This window comes from Lissotriton helveticus, chromosome 3_1, assembly GCF_964261635.1.
Source record: "Lissotriton helveticus chromosome 3_1, aLisHel1.1, whole genome shotgun sequence".
Taxonomy (NCBI): Eukaryota; Metazoa; Chordata; class Amphibia; order Caudata; family Salamandridae; genus Lissotriton; species Lissotriton helveticus.
Window position 1 is genome coordinate 1,099,941,972 of NC_136061.1, and position 22,042 is coordinate 1,099,964,013.

General features: G+C 48.1%; 1 protein-coding gene across 1 annotated transcript in view; it reads left to right on the forward strand.

The window, feature by feature from the left end:
• The window catches only part of CD302 (CD302 molecule), a 229,296-nt gene that overhangs the window by 150,715 nt on the left and 56,539 nt on the right, over positions 1-22,042 (forward strand). The window contains exons 3-4 of the mRNA XM_078681679.1: positions 584-706; positions 14,102-14,278. Coding sequence (XP_078537805.1) covers positions 584-706; positions 14,102-14,278 — 300 coding nt within the window. The remainder of the gene's footprint in view (positions 1-583; positions 707-14,101; positions 14,279-22,042) is intronic.

Below are 22,042 nucleotides of genomic sequence, written 5' to 3' on the forward strand. Positions count from 1 at the left end.
GTCAACAGTGCAAGACTAGTAATACAGCCAATGGCCATTTACCTTTGGCCTCATTGAGACTGACAGTGTTACAGGTCACTCCCACTGTATATGATACAGGCCTGGACTTCGTCTTAATGGGGCAATAATAAAACACTACACTTGAGAGCCAAAAAGTGGCATTTTCGAACCCAGCTGGCTAATAATGTGCTAGTGCAAAAAAAATGTGCATCTGCGATTAGCGAGCATGGACAGCCAGCTCATTGGAGATGTACAACTTATGTTTTTTTCCCTGTCACTTTATGGTCTGAAACAGTGCCCACAGGTCCAGATCCTTGGCCTGATGAGGATTATTTATGTTTGGGCAAAGGTCAAACGTCCACATAAGCTGTTTTTCAGGGTGAACCCTGAGGACACATTTGCTTATTTGACTTTCTCCGGCTTCTGATTCTGAAATTTTATATCTTGGATCAAAGTCTGAAGATCCTATTCTTACAATAATGACTACAGTTCAGTGATTGCTAAAAGTGTGGGATACATTGACCATACATTCGAATATAGAAATCTAACAGAATTTGTCTCATGTTTCTTTTTTGTCATATAGTTTCTGGTGCTGACGTCATCAGTATCAATAATGAGGAGGAAAACAAATTTATAACTGAAACATTTCAAAAGGAATGGCAAGGGCCAGAGGAGGTCTTTCTTGGAATCTTTTTTGACACAGATGGTAAGTGTGCATTTCACTTTTGCTAATATGATTTTCTTACAATTTTCGTTTCATCAAGTGCATAAGTCATTTTTTTATGTTCAAATGTATTTATTTATAGAAAAAGTAAATAATAGTCTAACAGTACAAGGCTTTGTTTTTATTACTTCTTGTTATATGGATTTGTAGAGCTCACTAATCACCCGAGAGGGTATCCAGGTGCTTGGGCAGGTGTGTAGGTTTGTGGTCCCCAAGGTGCTAATACGATGAGCCAGGTCTTCAGCTTCTTGCAGACCTCAAGAAGTGAGGAGGAGGCTCTGATGTGTTGAGGGAGGTTGTTCCATATCTTGGGTGTGATGTAGGAGAACGAGCCACCTCCAGTTTTGCTTTTGCGGATGCAGAGGATGTGTGTGAGTGAGAGTGAGGTAGAGCGTAGGTGTCTGGTGGATTGGTGAAAGTGTATGCAGCTCTTTGGGTATTATGGTCCTGTGTTGTGTGGGACTTTGTATGTGTGCGTGTGAAGTTTGAAATGGCTGTGCTTGTGACTGGGGAACCGGTAAATATTTCTGAGGTTCGTTGTGATATGGGTATAGCGTGGGAGGTCAAGTATGAGTCTTGCAGCAGTGTTCTAGATGGTCTGGAGTCTATGTAGGAGTTGTTTGGAGATCTGGCATAAAGAGTGTTGGCGTAGTCCAACCTGCTGGTGATGAGTGCTTGTGTGATGGTCCTTCTGATGTTCTGAGACAGCCATTTGAATATTTTTCACAGCATGTGTAGGAAGTAGAAGCAGGAGCTGCACACTGCGTTGACTTGATCCGTAATGTGGAGCTTGAAATCTAGGATGATTCCTAGATTTCTTGTGTGGTCTGTGGGTGTGGGTGTTGGTCCTAGCTCTAATGGCCACTAGGTGGAGTCCCATGGGGAGGTCTTGTTCCTGAAGACCAGTATTTCTGTCTTGTTGAAGTTGAGCTGCATGCAGTTAGTTCACCTCCAGTCTCTACTATGGTCATGCAGTTGGTAAAGTTGGTTCTGACGATGGTTGTTTTGTCTGTCACGGAAAGGATGAGTTTGGTGTCATCAGCGTAGGAGATGACGGTGATGTCTTGTGATCGAATGATGTTGGCAAGCAGTGTCATGTGTATGTTGAAATGGGTGGCGCTGAGGGGCGACCCTTGTGGGACTCTGCATATCAATTTCTTGGTCTCTGACTTGAAGCGTGGCACCCTTACCCTTTGAGTTCTTCCCGTAAGGATGAAACCGATCCATTTGAGAGCTGGTCCTTGTATGACAATCTCTGGGAATCTTCAGATGAGGGTGTTCTGGGAGACAGTGTCGAAGGCCGCAGAGAGGTCGAGCAGAATGAGTGCCACTGTTTCTCCGCGGTCCAGGATGATTCGAATGTCATTAAGTGGCCGCATTGAGTACTGTTTTGGTGCTATGGCTCTTTCTGAATCCTGATTGAGTGTTGTTTAGAAGATGGTGAAGTTCGAGGAGGGTTGTGAGATGTTTGTTGATAGCCTTCTCAATCAATTTGGCTGGACAGGGAAGCAGGGAGATGGGTCAGATGTTGCTCAGTCAATTTGGGCCGGCTATGGGATTCTTGAGGAGGTTGTTGGTTTCTGCTCTGTTTTACTTTCTTGTTCTGTTATGTTTGTCTGTAATGAGAGACCCTGTCAGCATCGTTTGAAAACAAGGGTTGACTGAGACCCTAGGTTTTTAGGTGCAGTTCGCTACTGTATTAGCCATCTGCCAAAACTCATATAGCAAAACCAAAGAGACTGCATAGAGAGGGAGGTTTTAGTGTTGGTTTAGGCAATTATATATTTTGTGTTGTGTTTTTGCATTGGTGAAAGAGCTCAAAAACTACAATTTGGAGGTGCTACCTAATTGCGGCAAAGAAGTAAAATGTAAATGGCAAATTGTATAGTCATCTTAAGGCATAAAGGTTTCTCCTGCTGAATTCTTGAGATATTTTTGAAAACTGAAATTAATTAATTTTAACTAATATGTTTTATTGATTTAGTTTTTTAACTACTTTGAAATTGTGAATATATTAGAGTGTAACCGGTGAATGTTTATTTCCATCATTTGTTCTGGATTCATCCCTCATGTCTTAGTTCTCTCTTTTCCTAATCTCTCAGATTATCCCCATATCTCTTGGTCATTACTGTGGTTGTTGTAAGTATCTAAGTAGCTGTCCCATACCAGCTTTCCTTTTACACTCTCAACATGGTTTCTTGCAACCAGACTTAGGGAGATTTACAACTGATTGATTGGCAGGACATTTGTGTGATTTCCATGAGGGGGATCAGACCATCACGAGCGCTGCAAGTCCTTTGGACCACCGACACCACAACTCACCACGCCTGGAGGCACTGCATCAGCTAAGGTAGAGGCAGGGCCACTTCTAATACGCAGAAAATGGGGCTTGGCCTCACACTGCATGGGACGCGCCTGAGCAAAGCCCATGCCAAAGGGGGCTCTTCTGCGCCCGTCATCGACCGGAGGAGGCTGTGCTGGACCAACCCCCCTTTTATCTGCCACCCAAGGTACTGAGCATTTACTTTGAGCACTACGCTTTCTATCTCTACTTATTTGCACCTTGTCTTTTACTGACCTATCAATTGCTGGTCTACTTTGTGCTGGTTCATCGTGGGGAAATGGAGGGCTGCTCCTACAAAACCAGAACCATGGGGGTCATCAGCAGGGAAACTGATCTCACCGAACAGCATCTGTACCTGTCATGCCTGCATGAGCTAGCACCTGATCAATTATGGGATCCCCTTGAGCTCAATACGTCAGCCAACATGTCAGCCCTGAACATTGACTCACCCATACTAACTATGAGCAATGAAGCTTTGATCACCCCTCCTGGCACAAATGTTCCAGAAGTCACCGTGGCCTCAGAGTTTCGTGACCATTCTCTGAAGGGATCAATCATTGCCTTGCCTGACTAACATAGGGAAGATAAAAAGTCTAGGGAGCCTGAAGAAGAGGGTGGAAAGGGGGGTCAAGTCTAAGAGACAATGCCCTGGCCCCCCATCTGCAAAGTTCACCCCAGCCCCTGTTTTAAACTTGGAACCTAGCTCTATAGCTTTAAAGTATGTTCAGGAGACTTTATCTGGCTTACCTGGGAAAGTGTATAGGAGTGTAATGTCCTCATGCACCAGTGCATTGGATGCGTTGGAGCCAATTTTGATCTGCTTGGAGAAGGTGGAGGAAGCATTGGCTAACCTGAGGGACATCTTGCTGGTGCATCGCTCTGCATGTTCACTGCTATGTAGTCCTATAGGCAGTACTACTTACAGGGATCCATCTGCGCAGTCCAGGGCCCCAGGCAGTCCGGCTGATGTCTCCTTGGGAAGAGTAAGAGGTCTTAGCCAGGACAGGCCTACAATTGTGTCCAGGTTGGTCCCGCAGGATGCTTCTGGAGCTAGAAGCGTCACAATGCCCACCTATGTGGGTATAGTGCCATATCGTTTTTATCCTTTTTTCACGGATATTGAGGGATGCTGAATTATAGTCTCACTGACTCGCCACTTAGTAACCACAGACTCTCAGCTCTCTCATTGCATTCTTCCCTCTTTGCCAAAATGCCTATTGCAATCAAATCCTTCCCTTCGTCATTCTCTAGGAATCATGTGGTGATTAAGATCTGGTTGAAGGTAGATGAAACTACCTTTTTACACATCTGCTGGCCTCACTTCCTGACTTCTTGAAGTGCTTAGTTGAGGATTATAAGCAGGGCTGTGGTATTGAGCTTCTTAATAGCTTCAACAGGATCTGTGGTGTGGCTTATGACTTGTTTTTGGTCCCAATTAAATCAAGTAGCAGGCGGCCTGCCAAGTGGTTCAACTCAGTTTGTATCAAGGTACATAACCAGTTGTTAACTGCCAGAAGAAGATACCCAGAGATCAGAATGTGGTTCGAAGCTGTAGGACCCTGTACCAAAACGCCCTTAGAGTGAGAAAGAACACTACTAGAGAAGAAGCCTATTCCTCCCTACTGCTAGCAAGTGAGCAAAGAGACAGCAAACTATTTTGTGCACAAGTACATCATAATTATTGTGAGACCATTAAAGAAGATGGTATTGGCACTGTGATTCCTCCAGATACTTGGGTTATGCATTTTACGAAGCTCTATGCTGACCCTGACTTGGAGAATATTTCCTCATCAGACCATACCCCTATTAGCCCACACTTGTCACCCTCAGGGGTTTCCTACACCCTTATGCCCCCCTGATAATAATAATAATAATAAAGAGTTTTATAGAGCGCGAACAGTTGCCTCACAAGGAGGTATCCCGGCGCTATAAGAACAGAACGGCCGTAGAAGTCATGTGGCATACTTAACGTTGTGGAGTGAAAAGCCAGGTTTTCAGCAGTCGTTTAAAACAGGCTTCTGAGGGGGCCTGTTGGAGAGCGGAAGGAAGAGAGTTCCATAGCCCCGCCACATTGGCCGAGAACGTTCTTCCGCCCAGCCGTGCCCTTCGCACTCGTGGGATCACAATCTTCACCTGCCCGTTGGAGCGGAGGGACCGAGACTGGTGATACCTGGGGAGTCTAACTTTCAGGTAGTTAGGGCAAGTGCCAAACAGGGACCTAAAGGCCAGCGTCAGGGTTTTGAACTTGACCCGGCTGGCCACTGGGAGCCAGTGCATTGCCCGTAGATGCGGAGAGACAGAGTGTTTGAAAGGAATGCACCTCAGCAGTCTCGCAGCCGCATTCTGTACCGTCTGAAGGCGCTGGATTAGATACCGTGGGAGGCCGAGATAGAGTCCGTTTGCGTAGTCCAGCCTCGATGTTATTGTAGCATGGACCACCATTTTACGGCACTCTACTGGTAGTAGTCTCAAGATCTTGCGTAGATTTCTCAACTTGGTGAGACAGCAACCAGCAACCTGCTGAATATGGGAAGCGAAGGAGAGGTTGCTATCCCATCGGACTCCCAAATTTTTCGCGCTCTGGCTCGGTGACGGAGGTGTTCCCATTTCCACCGGCCACCAAAGTTCTGCAGGGGGGGGCAACCCCTTGCCAAAGAAGATAACCTCGGTCTTCTCAGTATTCAATTTAAGTTTATTGGCGTTCATCCATCTGGCCACATCTCGGAGGCATCCCTTAAAAGTCGCAAAGGCCTCTTCCGACACCTCCGAGTATGGAAACACCAGCTGGGTGTCATCAGCATATGAGATTGCTTTGACCCCCCAGTTTGAAATAAGTGTGAACAGAGGAGCCAAATAAACATTAAATAGTAGCGGGCTTAGTGCCGACCCCTGGGGAACACCACATTTCAACTTGGAGGGTTTTGAGACAATCTGATCTAATGCCACCTTCTGTGTTCTTAGTGATAGGTACGACTGAATCCAGCTCAATGCTTGATCTTTTATCCCTATCTCAGCCAGCCGCTGGATGAGCCTAACATGATCTACCGAATCAAAGGCGGCCGATAGATCCAGGAGAACCAGCATAGCTGATTCCCCGGCATCCATTGACCACCTCACTGATTCCGCTACTTCAATCAGAGCCGTCTCCGTGCTAAAGCCCGGTCTAAAGCCCGATTGCGTCTCATGTAGGACAGCATTTTCTTCTATGAACGTATTCAACTGACGCTGTATTAACTTCTCCAGCATTTTCCCGGGGGCTGCTAGGAGAGAGATTGGCCGTAGGTTGCTCAAATCCAGCGGGTCTCCATTTGCTTTTTTTTTCAGTGGAAGGAGAGTGGCATGCTTCCAGGCGTCCGGGAATGATCCCGAGGTGATGGATCCATTCCAAATAGACTGCAGAGTGGGGGCCACGAAATCAGTGATAGATTTCCAGAGTTTTGGCGGGCAGGGGTCATCAGGAGCCCCCGATTTACATTTTTGGAGCTCCTTAATGACTGCGTCAAGGTCAATCAGATGGAACTGCTCAAACACTACTACTGGCCCAGTTTTTACTACAGTGTCCGATCTCTCCGTCCTGACCTCCGGGCCAAAGGAGTCGTACACTTTTTGTATCTTGCACTCAAAGAACTCCGAAATGCTGGTACACAGTGCCAAGGATGGGGAAACCTCTCTTTCTATACAAGTGGGTTTAAAAAAAGATTGCACCACTTTAAAAACTTCCTTGCTTGAGTGCTCTGCTTCTCGGATACTGGTAGCGAAGTAGGCTTTCTTAGCCTTTCTCACTGCCTTTTGTAGATTTTTTAGTGCAGCTTTATACAGGTCCCTTTCTGCGTCTTCATATCTTACTCTCCATAACCTCTCTAGTTTTTTGCATACCTTCTTTTCAGCTCTGAGATCACCCGAGAACCAAGGGGCCGATGGAGACTCCCTATGTGAAATTACGCGTTTAGCGGGGGCTACTGAGTCCATCATGTTCTTAATCCAGTTGTTAAATATTAGCACGTTAGTATTGCTATCCGTAGTTAACACAGGTTTATTCAGGTCCAGAACCGGGCCCATGGCTGAAGGGGTTAGCTTACTCCAATGCCTTTTAATATAAGTGCATTTGGACCTAGCTGGCCTGGGCGTATCTATTTCCACCGAGAAAGGCACAAGAAAATGATCTGACCAAGTCAGTGGAATAGCCGGTTTTGCTTTTACAGTGTTCCCATTGCTGAAGATTAGATCTAGCGTATGGCCTGCTCTATGAGTAGGACCCTCATTACACAACGTCAGACTAGCAGTCAACAGTGTGGACCGTAATGTTTCCGCTAGAGAGCATTTATCCTTATCCACGTGAACATTAAAGTCCCCTAGTAGGAGGAAGTGAGGGTGTAAGAGTGAACTCTGCACAACCGTGTCCAGTAAAGATTCCAAGCTGGCAGTGGAGCCACCCGGGGGACGATAAACTAGTAACCCAGCCAGTGTGACCTGAGGACCTAGCTGGATACCAAAATGTATTCCTTCCGCTCCTGCTATCTGGAAAGGGGTTGATGAGGTAAGCGTGAAAGCTGCCTTAACTATCACCGCTACACCTCCCCCTGTCTTGCCCTCACCTCGATTAGCAAAACACATTTTGTACCCCTTAGGGACGGCTAATGCAATAGCCGTCAAGTTATCCTCCCGAAGCCAGGTCTCTGTTAGGAACAGAGCGTCCCACTCGTGATCCTCTAGGAGCGACCAGATGTCATCCGCGTGCTTAGGCAATGATCTGCAGTTTAAAAGGGCTGCTTTAAAACACACTGTCCTAAGCACTGCTGTTTTTCCAGGTAACACATCGCCATAGGCCCCTAATGAAAACCCGCAGCGCTCACAAGTCTTCGGTGAAGACCTAGACCCCAGCATCATCATGTGATCCTTGCAGCTTCCATCCGTATTAAGCGCCCACAGTTCTGAGGGTGACCAAGTAATCCGGCCCATCTTCCTAACCTCCCGGGCAGCATGGCCGGCCGCGGTCGCAGTCTGGTCGCAGACGGGCGCAGACGGGCTTGCCTTAGGCGCGCCTTCGGCGCGCAAACGGCGCGCCCGCTGCGCCTCCGGGGTACGCACATGTTTATATTGTGAGAGATGGGGGGCGTGGCCTAAGGGTGGTGGGCGTGGCCGCAATCAACCCCTCGCAGTGGCAGCAAGTGAAGATAGATTGCTCGTGAGCGCTTAAATCCGCTTCACGAAGAGAGCAGCACGTGAGAATGGCAGGTAATAGTTAAAAACACAGTATTACACCACACGTTTAAAAAGAAATATCACAATGACTTCTCCCGGCTATTTTGCCTCAGGAGCCTTCTGAACTCTGCTCGCGCTCGCGTTTCAGCGCGTTTAAGAGTCAGTGTTGGGGGCGGGCCTAAGGGTGGTGGGCGTGGCCGCAATCAACCCCTCGCAGTGGCAGCAAGTGAAGATAGATTGCTCGTGAGCGCTTAAATCCGCTTCACGAAGAGAGCAGCACGTGAGAATGGCAGGTAATAGTTAAAAACACAGTATTACACCACACGTTTAAAAAGAAATATCACAATGACTTCTCCCGGCTATTTTGCCTCAGGAGCCTTCTGAACTCTGCTCGCGCTCGCGATGATGTTTCCTGCTGAACCAGTGATCGAATTAAGCAAGGTTTTGTTGGCAGTAGCAGGCTACCCAGTTGGGCGAGCCCCTTGCCCAGATCGAATCCCTTCGGATATATTCAAGGCCAAAACCTCACTGTGTGCCCCACTCCTGACCAAAGTTTTTAATATTGCCTTTGCTGCCAGCCCGCTCAAGAGTTTGTCCCATGCCACTTATTCTTTTGCCTTTCATGCAGATAGTTACAATGTTTTATGTTACTGCATCATTTTGCAGTTATTTTATACACCAGCACTTGCTGCTCCCAGTGGGATCACTCCCGAAGGTGGGCAGAAAGAAAAAGGATTCAGTTTGACACGATTACCGTTCTACCACTGAAACCCAGTCAAACGAGGATAAATCACAGCTTCCCTGATAAATTGTGTGCTCTTGGACCACAAGGCTAACATGTTTTTGCCAATGCTTACTTACTTCTCCGCCCTCTCTTCTTCCCACCATTGCAACGCATCGATCTGGCAAAGGGGATCTAAGAGCCCCGGAAGTCACATGTAATAATCAGACCCGAGCGGCAGGGACCTGAAAGTGAAACTGTCAGCACATTACAGAGGGCTGGGCTTCGTGGCCCATAGCAATAAGGAAAGTGATATGTGTGCCTGAGAGGATACTTCCAATGCGAGCTTATGCTTCCCTCCCAAAAAAAACAACACTGCCATCTACTGGCCAGTTTGAAAGACCGCTTTGGCTTTAAAAACAAGCACTGAAAGACAAGCGCGGTCCGCAAGTTAACGAGTACTCGTGTATGCAGAGCATTTGCTGTGCGGGAGAAAGCAGCAAGGCACAATTATTGCAAACAGATGGCGCCGCTGCTTGCTCCTGATGCAGCGCTACTCCGGAAATAATTTCTAAAACCATGTCACCTTTCCCTGAAGTACAAAATCATACATCTACTCGTCAGTGGGGCACATAACACCGCGAGTTACTCATAAAACGCTTCCATCCTACTTCATGGATCGGTGAGAATCAAAGGAGAGCTGCTGTATCATAGTGGAGTGTCTAAACTAAAACTAGATATTTATACTATTTACACCTACAGTTTAAATAAGTTAGTATTAACAAAACATTTATTTAGACACGCCACCATTATGGTCGACGAATCTGCTAGTAAAAAATTAGGCGTAGGAAAATACAAGACCAGCTTTATTCTCCATTTATCTAATTTTTGATTAAAAGCAAAATTTTGCATGTCTAAAAGTTTATTCACTTTATTTATTTCTTTATTCATAATGACTTTCAAGAAGTAACGTTTTATTTCAAAAACAGTTATATTTATTTATTTCAAAGTTCAGAAAAAGACATTATTGTTTCAGAATACAAGTATTAGCAAAAGACAGATAGTTCCCAAAATTCATTTTCTCCTAACTTCCCTGACTAATAACCTCATCTAAAGCTCAGACCTCATTCAAAGAGAAATAGAAAATTATTCAGAGTCTTACATCTCAGGAAAATCAGCATTCCGACAGCATCTCTGGAGGAAATTGAAGAGGAGTTTTTTATCAAGTAAAATCAGCACTTTTTATACCTTTTCACTAACTTAATCTATCTACAAAAGTAACTAACAGCATAAACTTGAATCCTGATTGGACAATTTGGGGTAGATGAGCATCACCTCATCTTTTCAATATTCGCCTTCCGTTGTGTCAGCTAAAATTTAAAGAGTCCTTTGTTTAAGAAAATGTCCGGCCTAGTCACGTTCTCAAATTGATAGATTCAAACATATTCCCACGTTATACAATAGTGACATCCACAATTGTTGGCAGTCATCTGTATTCTCAGGGCATGGTGGCCTTGAACCTCGCTGTTCAGGCACAGTCAGCTTTCATTCTCGGCTTTATTCGCGCATGCGTATTTCTCTTATGGCCACAGTAATCGAGTGGCTCAATTTTTCTGGTAGGCCTCACGAGCAAAAATGTGAACTATCATAGAAACAAACACAAATAGATGTTAAATATGGAACTATAGCCCTTCTGTTTACCTCCCCCATACTAAGGTTTCTCTGTTAATTATTACCTAGCAAATTAGCGACATTTACGCAATTCATACTCACTTATCCTTCGGTTTCTGCCACAAATACATGTACAAAAAGCACATTTATGCTGCTTTTACTTATTTTGAAGCTTTGCATTATTTCACATCACAACAACAACATTAATTAGTTTGTTATATCCTTGCCATACAAGCAGATTAGTATTCCCACGTGTATTTGTGTGTGCATTCTATACTATTTTGGTTAATATTTTCCACATCATGCAATTAATAAAAGTTACAGTTATGAGGAAATGATTTCACGAGGGGTATACAAAATTTCGTTTTTCCACCTCGTTCCATCACTCCCGCAAGGCAAATGCTCTGCATGCATGAGTACTCATTGGAAACAGTGCAATGCCCAGAGGTCCCTCCTAAGCAGCGCACTGCGTAGGCGAGACCTAAAAAAATGGCGACCGCAATGTTACTGCCTCTTCTCATTGATCAATTCGACCACCAAGATCATGGGACGAATTTTGCTGAACCGCCTACAGACAAGGGCTAATGAACATAACATACTTTCAGAGGTTCAATTTGGCTTCTGTCCCGACTTAGGAATAGTGGAGCAGTCTCTTAAATTGCACTTGTTAATAAGCTGTACCTGGCATTTGTGGACCGGAGATCCGCTTTTGACTCTGTTAACAGGTTCAAACTGTGGCGCATCATGACAGACATGGAGTTTGACCAGTATATTGTAAATTTTCTAAGGGAGCTTCACGACTACGTCACTGCCAGCGTGAGACAACAACAGCCTTTAGTCTTGCTAGTGGGGTATGCCAGGGCTGTGTCCACTGTATGTAAATGGTCTGGTGTAAGAGCTATTATAGATTAGAGCAGATTCCCATGTTAATCTACCCTGACAATACTGTCCTAATAGTCAGTACAGCAATCGGTCTACAGAGCTTGCTGGGCCGTTTCTGTCAGTTCATGACCAGCCTAGACCTAAGGGCAACCAGGCCAAAACACATGTAATGATCGTTGGTGCAAGGAAAAAAGATAGCACTGCCTTTGTAGTAAACAGCAATAAGGTCAGTACTGTCCTCTTTTTCCTATCTTGGAATGCCTTTTGACATGCATCTAGCGTGGGGTCCTTTGAAGTCCAGTAAAGTTGTTGCCTTTTCCAAAGCTCTAGAGGCTGTCCTCAACTTTGTTCGTAGACTAGGTCAGAAGCCCATTAGGGAACTCACTGCCATTTATAAAGCCAAATGTTGTGCTGTTGCTTACCATGGCACTGGGGTGTTGTTAATTAGCAATCAGGTGATTTTGGAAACAATTGAGAATGATTTTATTAAAAGGCTATTATCTGTCACTAAAATTACTAGCTCCTTCATATGCCATTCAGAGGTTGGGATTGGGTAGATTAATGATTTTATAAAATTGCAACCTCTCTTCTTTGTGGCGTAGAATTTGGTCAAAGAGTCAGTCCTTACTCAATAGGGCTGTCCTTGCTGACTGCCTGAAACTTGATGTCTAACTATCACCTGGATAAGATACATTCATAACACCTACCTAAGACTGGGATGGGAAGATTTGTGTACTTTTCCCAGCAGAGTGACAGCTAGCTCTCTTTCTTTGAAGAACACTTTTCTAGCTGGCTACCTGGAAGAGAGACTGCAGTAGGTGGTAGATAGCCAACTGTCGAGGCACACATGAGAATTTGTACCAACACCAGCATTGAACCCTATTTAACATGGGTGTGTAAGGGGGTGTGGCTAACTGCAGAGATGGCAGCTGTGTCTTTCTGGTGCTCTCCTCGAGCGCCGAAGAACGAAGAATCCTGCACCATCCACCGCTATTATTAGGGCTACCCTGCAGTGGCACTTCCTGGGAGAACGAGGTACACATGCCACACTCCTGTCGCTGTTTTTGGGCGAATTATCTGTACTGGAGCTGAATGCGAGAGTCCCTTACCACTGAACTGCGTGTTGAGCAGCACAGCGCCATATAATGGCATGGACCGCCAAGCTGTGTTTTCTCCAGTCTCTACCCTGGTATGCCCTGGAGTGAACTGTGTGGTGTGCAGAGACTGGCTTGGCCGGAAGCCTTTTGACTGTACCAAAGCTTGTTTTGGTTTGACAGCTCAAGTGTTGGGCATCTGTCATCCCCTCATCACTATATCTGACCCAGTGCCTTATGCAATGGGGGCTGCTGGCAACAGAAATAATAATTAAAAAAAACACTTACCTGCTGCTGATGCTCCTGGTTGCGCTGCCGGCCGCCTCGGTGCTCCTCTGCTCTCAGCGGCCACACGCGGTACAAAAGGGGGTGGTGATGGACGGAGCATCCGAACCAATCAAGCACTCACACCCAGTCAAAAGATCTGGGTTTGATCCATCACAGTTCTTTAGCCCACTCTGCCACCCCAGTTCAGACATGGCTATATGCAAATCAGTCTGACCCTCTGCCTCATGGTAACAGTCCAGCCCGAACTGCCATGCCATGCCTTCCCTGGACCGGAAACAAGCTTCCGAGGACCGGTTTCTGGCAATACACTCATCTTCAGCCCGGCTTGCTTGAATCCAGTGGCAAAGTGGCCACACAGCACAGGCTCCCAGACTCTGCTCCCAACTCAGACGCTGCTCTCATGCTATTACCCAGTATGAGAGAAGTGACTGGATTGGCGTGAGCGGGCTGTTTTAACGCTTACTCAGGCATAGAGAGTCTGTGCCTTTTCTCCACCCGGCTGTACAGCACAGCTGGGCTGGCGAAATCTAAGTGTGCTTGTCGGTTCAACCAACCAAACCAACATGTGCACTTACATTGCCCATGACTCCTCCCTACAGTTAAGTATATTATTTATTTAATTTTAGTAAAAATCAAAAGCTATTGTGTAATGCCAGACTTTAAAAGAAGCAACTAACAAATGATTTATATACAGTTAACTGGTGTTTATGCTACACTTTGTAGTCTTACTGTTGTTTACCGTATTCAGATCGATCTCTAGCTCTTGCTTAATGGAAAGCAAAAGTGAGCTGCTTCTGAAATTTTTGTTTTGCAGGCAGAGCAGGTCTCACTTTAACGTGCATGCTTTTTAGTTCGAGGTCATTGATGTTTGAAATGAGTGGGCGTTTCATTTTATAGTAGACACATTACCTGTGAGGCCTCACTGTTGAGAGTTTAGAGGAGCAAAAACGAGGTTGTAGGCTTGTAGTCATGTGTCCAAGGACTGTTGCCCAAATTAAAAAAGATAGTTGCAGTTGGTCAACTGCCCAAGGGGCACACAGCATGTACTATTAGCAGCCTCGTTACACAAAAGTGCATCATTTATATAATATTTTTGAAGACACCTACCAGGTACAAACGGTTAATTTAGTCCATTGAGCACTAATTATATTCTAAATAACGTTTATCCATTTTAGATAATTCTTTCAAATGGTTTGACAAATCAGAAGTAACTTTTACGAATTGGACTGAAGAGGATGTCAGTGAAGAACTACTAAATACATGTGCAGCTCTGCACACGCAGTCTGGAGGATGGAGAAAAATGAGTTGTGAAAGTTTTACAGAAATGAGGACTCTGTGTAAAGCAACACTGTGTAAGTATTATTGTATCCTCTTCATGTGGTCTTATCACAAGAACTACTGTTGCTTTGTGGACGTTTTCAACAAATAGTTGAAAACAAGCAACTAATGAATGTGCATTTCGTTTTTGCATCTATTTGTCTTATATACAGATATATATTTATATATATTCACACAAAAAACAAAGGGCACAGGCATGTTTTAGTTAGGGTCAGATTTTACTCATACAAAAACAGAGAAATTCAGCTGTTATGGTTACCTGAGTTAACTATACCTTGCGCCCAGTGCTTTAAATGGTAAAAAATAAGAGCAGGTACTCATTAAAATAGAGGTGTGGGCAGGGCTAGAGGTTGTGCTAATGACAAGATATGATCATACATAAAGACTTCTGTACCAGTTGCAGCACATATCAAAACACACGAGAAATGCGTTTATGTCAATAAAACAGATGAACTCATTACACATCTTGAAAGCCATGATGGCACTTTCACCCGAATGGTCGCTGCGCATCTGATTGACAGTGCAGTGTGCGTCTAGAGACCCTGTCCTGTTAATCACAGTGTGACACAGCCCTTTCAAACCCCTGCAGTTTGGGGACATTCAAATGTGTGCTGCTGAAATCCTTACCAGCAACTCTGCAATAGGTTACTTCACGGCTCGGTTAATTACATGCTCCTCGGAAGCAGAGCGGTATCTGCCCCACACTGGAAGAGAAACCTAACCTGCGCCTGCCGTGCTGTGGATCAGGGTACTGGTACTCTTCCTGGCTTCAGAGAAGTGCTGATACTGACGGCAAAAAAATTCAGAAGTGCCAGTACTCAGTACTGGTGAGTACCGGCCCATTAAAACCAATGCTTGCGCCCCCGCAAAGCACTGCTTAGGACCTCACATATTACATCACTCTTGACATGGTCAGTGACATCACTGATGACATCTCACATGACATCACTGATGACATCAGTAATAGCATCATCCAGTGACAGTTTTTTAAAAGTTTATGAGTGTTAAATATATATACTAATGTGTATTGGTGAATCAGTGGGTGTATGAGTGTCTGTATGGATGACTCAGTGGGTGCATAACTAACTGTATACGTGAGTGATTAGGTGTCTCAGTGAATGTATAGTGACTGGTTGTGTATATGAGTCTATCTGTTGGTTGATGTCTAAGTGGGTGTATGAGTGGGTTAGTGGGTATATGAATGGCTATATAGGTGATTGATTGGTTGTCTGACTACCTCTATGATTGTCTGGGTATCTGTGTGTCTGGGTGATGAGGTGTGTGACTACCTGTATGGATGAGTTGGTGGGTGAGTCAGGGGCTGTATGGGGTACTGTGTGTGTGTCTCAGAAGCTGTATGGGAAAGTGAGTGTCTGTATAGATGTGTCGGTGATTGAGTGCATGTGTCAGTATTGGTGAGTAACTAGGTATGTGAAAGGCATTATAGGTGAATGACGGGTATATGAGTGACTGCATGGGTGAGTGAGTGAATATGAGAGTGGCTATATGGATGAGTGCGTGCTTCTGTCACTAACTGTATAAGTGAGTGAGTATGCGTTACTATTTGTATGAGTAAGTAAGTGGGTGTGTGTGTAACTGTTTGGGTGAATAAGTGACTGTGATTGAATGTGTGGGTGAGTGTCTAGGTGTGAGAGTAGTTCTATGGCTGACTCAGTGTGTGAGTGCCTGTATGGGTGTATGAGTGGATATGTCAATGGCTGTATTAGTGAGTGAGTGGGTGTATGAGTGGCAGTATGGGTGAGCGAGTGGATGTGTGTTTAGATCTATGAATCAGTGAGTGGGTGTGTAAGTAGTGCTATGGCTCAGTGAATGTGTTTGTGAATGGTTGTGTGGGAGTGGCAGTGGGTGTATAAAAGATTCTATAGGGGTGTGAGTGGGTACGTCAGAGATGCTGTGGATGATGTCATCACTGATGTCATGAGTGATGTCATTTGAGATGTCATCAGTGATGTCACCGACCATGTAATGAGGGATGTAATATGTGAGGTCTTAAGCAGTGCATTGCGGGGGTACGAGTCATAGTTAACTCAGGTAACTATAATGGCAGTATTTCTCTGGTTTTGTAAAATCTGACCCTATCTATAACATCCCTGTAACCTTTGGCTTTTTTTTGAATGTGCAAGTTTTTTTTAAAATTCTATTTGCTAACTATAACGTCCTTGTAACCTTTGTTTTTTCAAGTTAATTTCTAAGGTTTATTAAATGCTATTACAGTCACATTTGCATAGTGCTCCCAGGAATTCCTCCTGTTACCTCCAGCAAGTTTTCAGCGACCATGCCCTCTTTCTCCTCTACTCTGTAAATACGCTTCAAGGCGCACTACTCTTTGGGGGATGAAGTCTCCTTGGCTCTTGAGGGTCTTTTGGGGCCAAGTAGCCCTCCTGTTACCTTCAGTAAGTCCCACACAGCTGGATTGCTGAGAGGTGGTCAGAGGCCACGCCCCCTTTCTCCACCACTCTGCAAACGCACCTCCTGGCGCACTGCTGCTTGGAGGATGAAGTCCACTTTAGTCCTAATGCCCTCAGGAGGCAAGTGGACCTCATCCCCCCACCAGCAGTGTGCCGAGAGGTGCGTTTGCAGAGTGGTGGAGAAAGGAGCATGGCCTGCGACCACCTCTCAGCAAGTGTGGGGCTTAAAGGCTTAAAGGAGGTAACAGGTGGGCTACTTGGCCCGTAAACACCATCAGCAGTGAAGGGAACTTCATCCCTCAACCAAGAGAGCGCCAGGAGGCACGGTTGCAGAGTAGTAAAGGAGGTGGACCTCCAGAGAGTTGCCGGCTTTTGATTTTTTGGTTTTTGAAGGAGGGGGGGCTGCGTGCCCCCCCCCCCTTCCCTTGGCCTATTTGAACCCCTGGGATCCCATCCCCTGGGGCCTGACCCATTTTTTAAATTTTTATAAAATAAAGCAGGAGGGGCCATGTGCCCCCCTCCAGCCCGATTTCTGCACCGGGGGCCTGCGCAGCCCCCCTCCCAGGGCCGAAATTGCCCCAGGGACCCCATCCGCCGGGGCAGGCCTTTGTAGTTTTTGCATGGCCTCTTGTTGGGGACCGGGGAGGGAGCCTGAAGGCCCCGCTTTCCCGGATGGCTCCCACCTCCTTTGGCTGAATAGGTAGGTTAGTGTTTCTATGAGTTGCTGCATCGGTCTCTGAGTGGTTTTGTGAGTGGGTGTGTGAGTGTCTATATGGGTGTGTGAGTACCTGTGTGGATCTCTGAGTGGGTGTGTCAGTGTCTGAGTGGGTCTGTGATTTGGCGAGTTAGTGTCTGAGTGGGTCAGTCAGTGGGTGCGTGAGTCTCTGAGTGGATCTGTAAGTGGGTGCATAAGTCTCTGGATGGAATCATGAGTATCTGATGGAGACGTCTGGAGATAATTCTAAGGTAAGGAATCTGCGACTAGATCTAGTCTGTACCAGATAAGGCATTGCCGATGGTAAGTTACTTATTCGTCTGAGTGGGTTTGTGAGTGGCTGGATGAGTATCTGAGTGGGTCTGTGAGAACGTGTGAGAGGCTCTTAGTGGGTCTGTGAGTGGGTACATGAGTGTCTGAGTGGGTCTGTGAGAGGTGCATGAGTGTCTGAGTTGATCTGTGAGTGGGTGCATGAGTGTGAGTCTCTCAATGGGTCTGTGATTTGGTTGTATAATACACTGTGGTGAAGAGAGCAGGTGATATGCATGGGTACTGTTGCAAAAGGAACAGGAGAAGTCAGGATGCAAAATAATCATCATCCTCAGGCCCTCTGCCAGAAAGGGATAACAAGCTCAAATGCCCTACTTAATTAGTACTGGCATCACTATTGAGAGGACATAGAGTAGCTTGTGCATCATCTACCAGAAGAGCATAAGGTGGTATATTAGAAAGAAAACCAGTTCCTAATGCTAAGCACAAGTCTTCTATAGACTCAGCAAACAGAGGAAATCAATCAATCAATCATGCCATTTGTATAGCGCACTACTCACCCGGGAGGGTCTCAAGGCACTTGGGGGGAGGGGTATGCTACTGCTCGAACAGCCAGGTCTTGAGTTGTTTCCTGAAGGCGAGATGGTCCTGGGTCAGCCGAAGGTGGATGGGGAGGGAGTTCCAAGTCTTGGCAGCCAGGTAAGAGAAGGATCTTCCTCCGGCGGTGGCTCTTCGGATGCGTGGTACGGCTGTGAGGGCGAGGCTGGTGGACGTAGCTGGCGGGTGGGCGTGTAGAAGGTCAGGCGGTCGTTGAGGTACTTGGGGCCCAGGTCGTGGAGAGACTTGTGTGCGTGGGTGAGGAGCCAGAATGTGATCCTCTTGTCGACGGGGAGCCAGTGCAGGTTCCTCAGGTGGCTGGAGATGTGGCTGCGTCGGGGGACATTCAGGATGAGTCGGGCGGAGGCGTTCTGGATGCGCTGGAGTCTTTTCTGTAGCTTGGCTGTGGTTCCGGCGTAGAGGGCGTTTCCGTAGTCCAGTCGGCTGGTGACGAGTGCCTGGATGACAGTCTTCCTGGTCTCGGTCGGGATCCAGCGGAAGATCTTGCGAAGCATACGCAGGGTGTTGAAGCACGATGAGGAGACGGCGTTGACTTGTCTGGTCATCGAGAGGGAGGGGTTCAGGATGATGCCCAGGTTGCGTGCGTGGTCGGTTGGCTTGGGTGCGGTGCCCAGGGCTGGGGGCCACCAGGAGTCGTCCCAGGCGGAGGGCGAAGATCCCAGGATGAGGACTTCCGTCTTGTCCAAGTTCAGTTTCAGGCGGCTGTCCTTCATCCACTCGGCGACGTCTTTCATCCCTTCGTGTAGGCAGGTTCTGGCGGTGTCGGGGTCTCTGGTGAGGGAGAGGATCAGCTGGGTGTCGTCGGCGTAAGAGATGATGTTGAGGTTGTGCTGGCGTGCGATGGCTGCGAGAGGTTTCATGTAGATGTTGAAGAGGGTGGGGCTGAGTGAAGATCCTTGCGGGACGCCGCAGATGACTTTGGTGGCCTCGGAGCGAAACAGGGGGAGGCGGACTCTTTGTGTTCTTCCGGCGAGGAACGAGATGATCCACTCCAGTGCCTTCTCTTGGATACCGATGTTGCTGAGGCGCTGGACTAGGGTGCGGTGGCAGACTGTGTCGAACGCAGCGGAGAGGTCCAGGAGGATGAGGGCCACTGTTTCCCCCTTGTCGAGCAGGGTCCGGATGTCGTCGGTGGCTGCGATGAGGGCGGTCTCGGTGCTGTGGTTGGCTCTGAAGCCGGACTGCGAGGGGTCGAGGGATCCGTTCGTCTCGAGGAAGGCGGTCAGCTGTCTGTTGATGATCTTCTCGATGACTTTAGCAGGAAAAGGGAGGAGCGAGATGGGGCGGAGGTTTTTCAGATCGGTGGGGTCCGCTGTAGGTTTCTTCAGGAGGGCGCTGATCTCGGCGTGCTTCCAGCTCTCCGGGAAGGTGGCGGTGTTGAAGGAGGCGTTGATGATGTTCCGGAGTTGGGGTGCGATGGTGGAGTCGGCCTTGTTGAAGACGTGGTGTGGGCAGGGGTCGGTCGGTGATCCGGAGTGGATGGTGTTCATCGTGCGGGCTGTGTCTTCGGTGGTCACCGTGGTCCAGGTGCGAAGGGTGGCGGTGGGGGCGTTGGTTCGACGGTTGGGTGCGTGGGTGAGGCGCCGAAGCTGTTGTGGATGTCGGCGATCTTGCGGTGGAAGAACGAGGTGAGGGAGTCGCAGAGGTCTTGTGACAGAGTGATGTCGTTGGTGCCGGTGCTGGAGAACTCCTTGACGATAGTGAAGAGCTCTTTGCTGTCGTGGGCGTTGTTGTCCAGTCGTTCCTTCAGGGATTTCTTCTTGGTGGTGCGGATGAGCTGGTGGTGCTTGCGGGTAGCGTGTTTGAGGGCGGTCATGTTGTCGGTGGTCCGGTCGAGGAGCCAGGCTTTCTCGAGGGTGCGGCAGGTCTTCTTGGATTTCTTGAGGTCGTCGGTGAACCAGGATGCCTTCTTGCTTCTGGGTCTGCTGGGAGGGTTCTTTAGTGGCGCGAGGTCGTCGGCGCAGGCGGTCAGCCACTGTGTGAAGTTGCGGGCTGCTTCGTTGGGGTCCGTTGTGTTGGCGGGTGGGCTCTGGCTGAGGGAGGTGGTGAGCTGGTCTGCGGTGATCTTGCTCCAATTCCTGTGCGGTACCTGTTGCGGGTGGTGGAGGGTCGTGGATCTTTTGAAGCTGAAGTGGACGCAGCTGTGGTCGGTCCAGTGGACTCCGGTGGCGTGGCTGAAGGTGATGTACTTGCTGGAAGAGAAGACGGGATCAAGCGTGTGGCCGGCGTAGTGGGTGGGGGTGTTGACCAGTTGCTTGAGTCCGAGGTTGGCGAGGTTTTCCAGCAGGGCGGTGGTGTTGCGGTCCTTGTTGTTCTCCAGGTGGAAGTTGAGGTCCCCGAGGAGGATGTAGTCCGTGGAGGGGAGGGCGTGCGGGCTGATGAAGTCTGTGATGTCTTCGCTGAATTGTGTGCGTGGTCCCGGGGGTCTGTAGACGAGGGTGCCTCTGAGGGTCGTCTTAGGGTCGGTGTGAATCTGGAAGTGGAGATGTTCAGCTGCGGCGAAGGAGTCGTTGGCGTCGGTCGTGATGCGGATGGTGTTCCTGTGGACGATGGCGATGCCACCTCCGGTCTGGTTGATGCGGTCCCTCCTGATGATCTTGTACCCGTCCGGGATGGCGATGGCGATGTCGGGTGCAGAGGAGGCATTCATCCAGGTTTCCGTGAGGAAGGCGACGTCCGGTGATGCGTCGAGGAGGTTCCAGAGTTCCACGGCGCGTCTGTGGACGGAGCGGGTGTTGATCAGGATGCACTTGAGGTGGTTGCTGCTGGTGTTTGTCTTGGCGGGTGCGGGGCAGGTTGGGAGGCAGGTGAACTTGCAGGTGCAGCAGGTGAAGGGTCCGTGGGTGCGTCTCGGGGTGGCTCGGCAGCAGGCTTGGGTCCGGCCGGCATTGAGTGCGTTGAGAGTGGCGGCGTCGTAGGTCAGTCGGGTCGTCTTGCCTCGGCGGGGAGGGCCAGGGGTCCTGGCGCTGGGCGCGGGCCAGGCACGGACGGGTGCAGACGGGCTTACCTTTGGCGCACCTTCGGCGCTCAATCGGCGCTCCCGCTGCGCGGTCGCTCTGGGGGCGTCATAAGTAAGGAGCCGGGAGGGAGGAGCAGCTGGGTGGCGGGAGCGGGGCGGCGAATGGAATCACAGGGGGGCGGGGCCGCAGGGAGGCGGCGGTGGGAAATTCCAAGAAGCAGCGGGCAGCGGGAAATTCCCAGGAGCAGCGGGAAATTCCCAGGAGCAGCGGGCAGCGAGCGAAGGAATCTGCAGGCAGGAGGGGGCAAGGCAGGCAGGAGCGGCAGCAGTGAGTGGGGCGACCAAGCCCTGTGGAGGGCTGAGCGGTCAGGAAACAGTGAACCCTCCACTGCACAGACAAAATCTTATGCACACACACATGGCTATGATTTATCTTGATTTAAGCCAGAGGTACAATAAAGGGTCATTGGCATTCACTGATGAAAAGGTTTGTGGAACAGTGGTTAACAATTGACCTGAAAGAATAAACAAGTCTAAGCAGATTTCAAGAACTATAGTAGGACTGCAAATGAATGACAGGTCTCAAAGAGGCCCACCAAATCAAGAAAGAGCATAGAGTAGACCTTCCTATTCCGAAGCACCATTTCACTCACAACAATGCATCATAGTTACAAAGAGCCTTATTAGACCGCCAGACTCACGGGGGCGCAGCAGTGGCAGTCCTGCAGCCACCATAGTACGAGGCGGCATTCGGACTCTGGCGGTGGTGCAGCGGAGGGAGTATGCA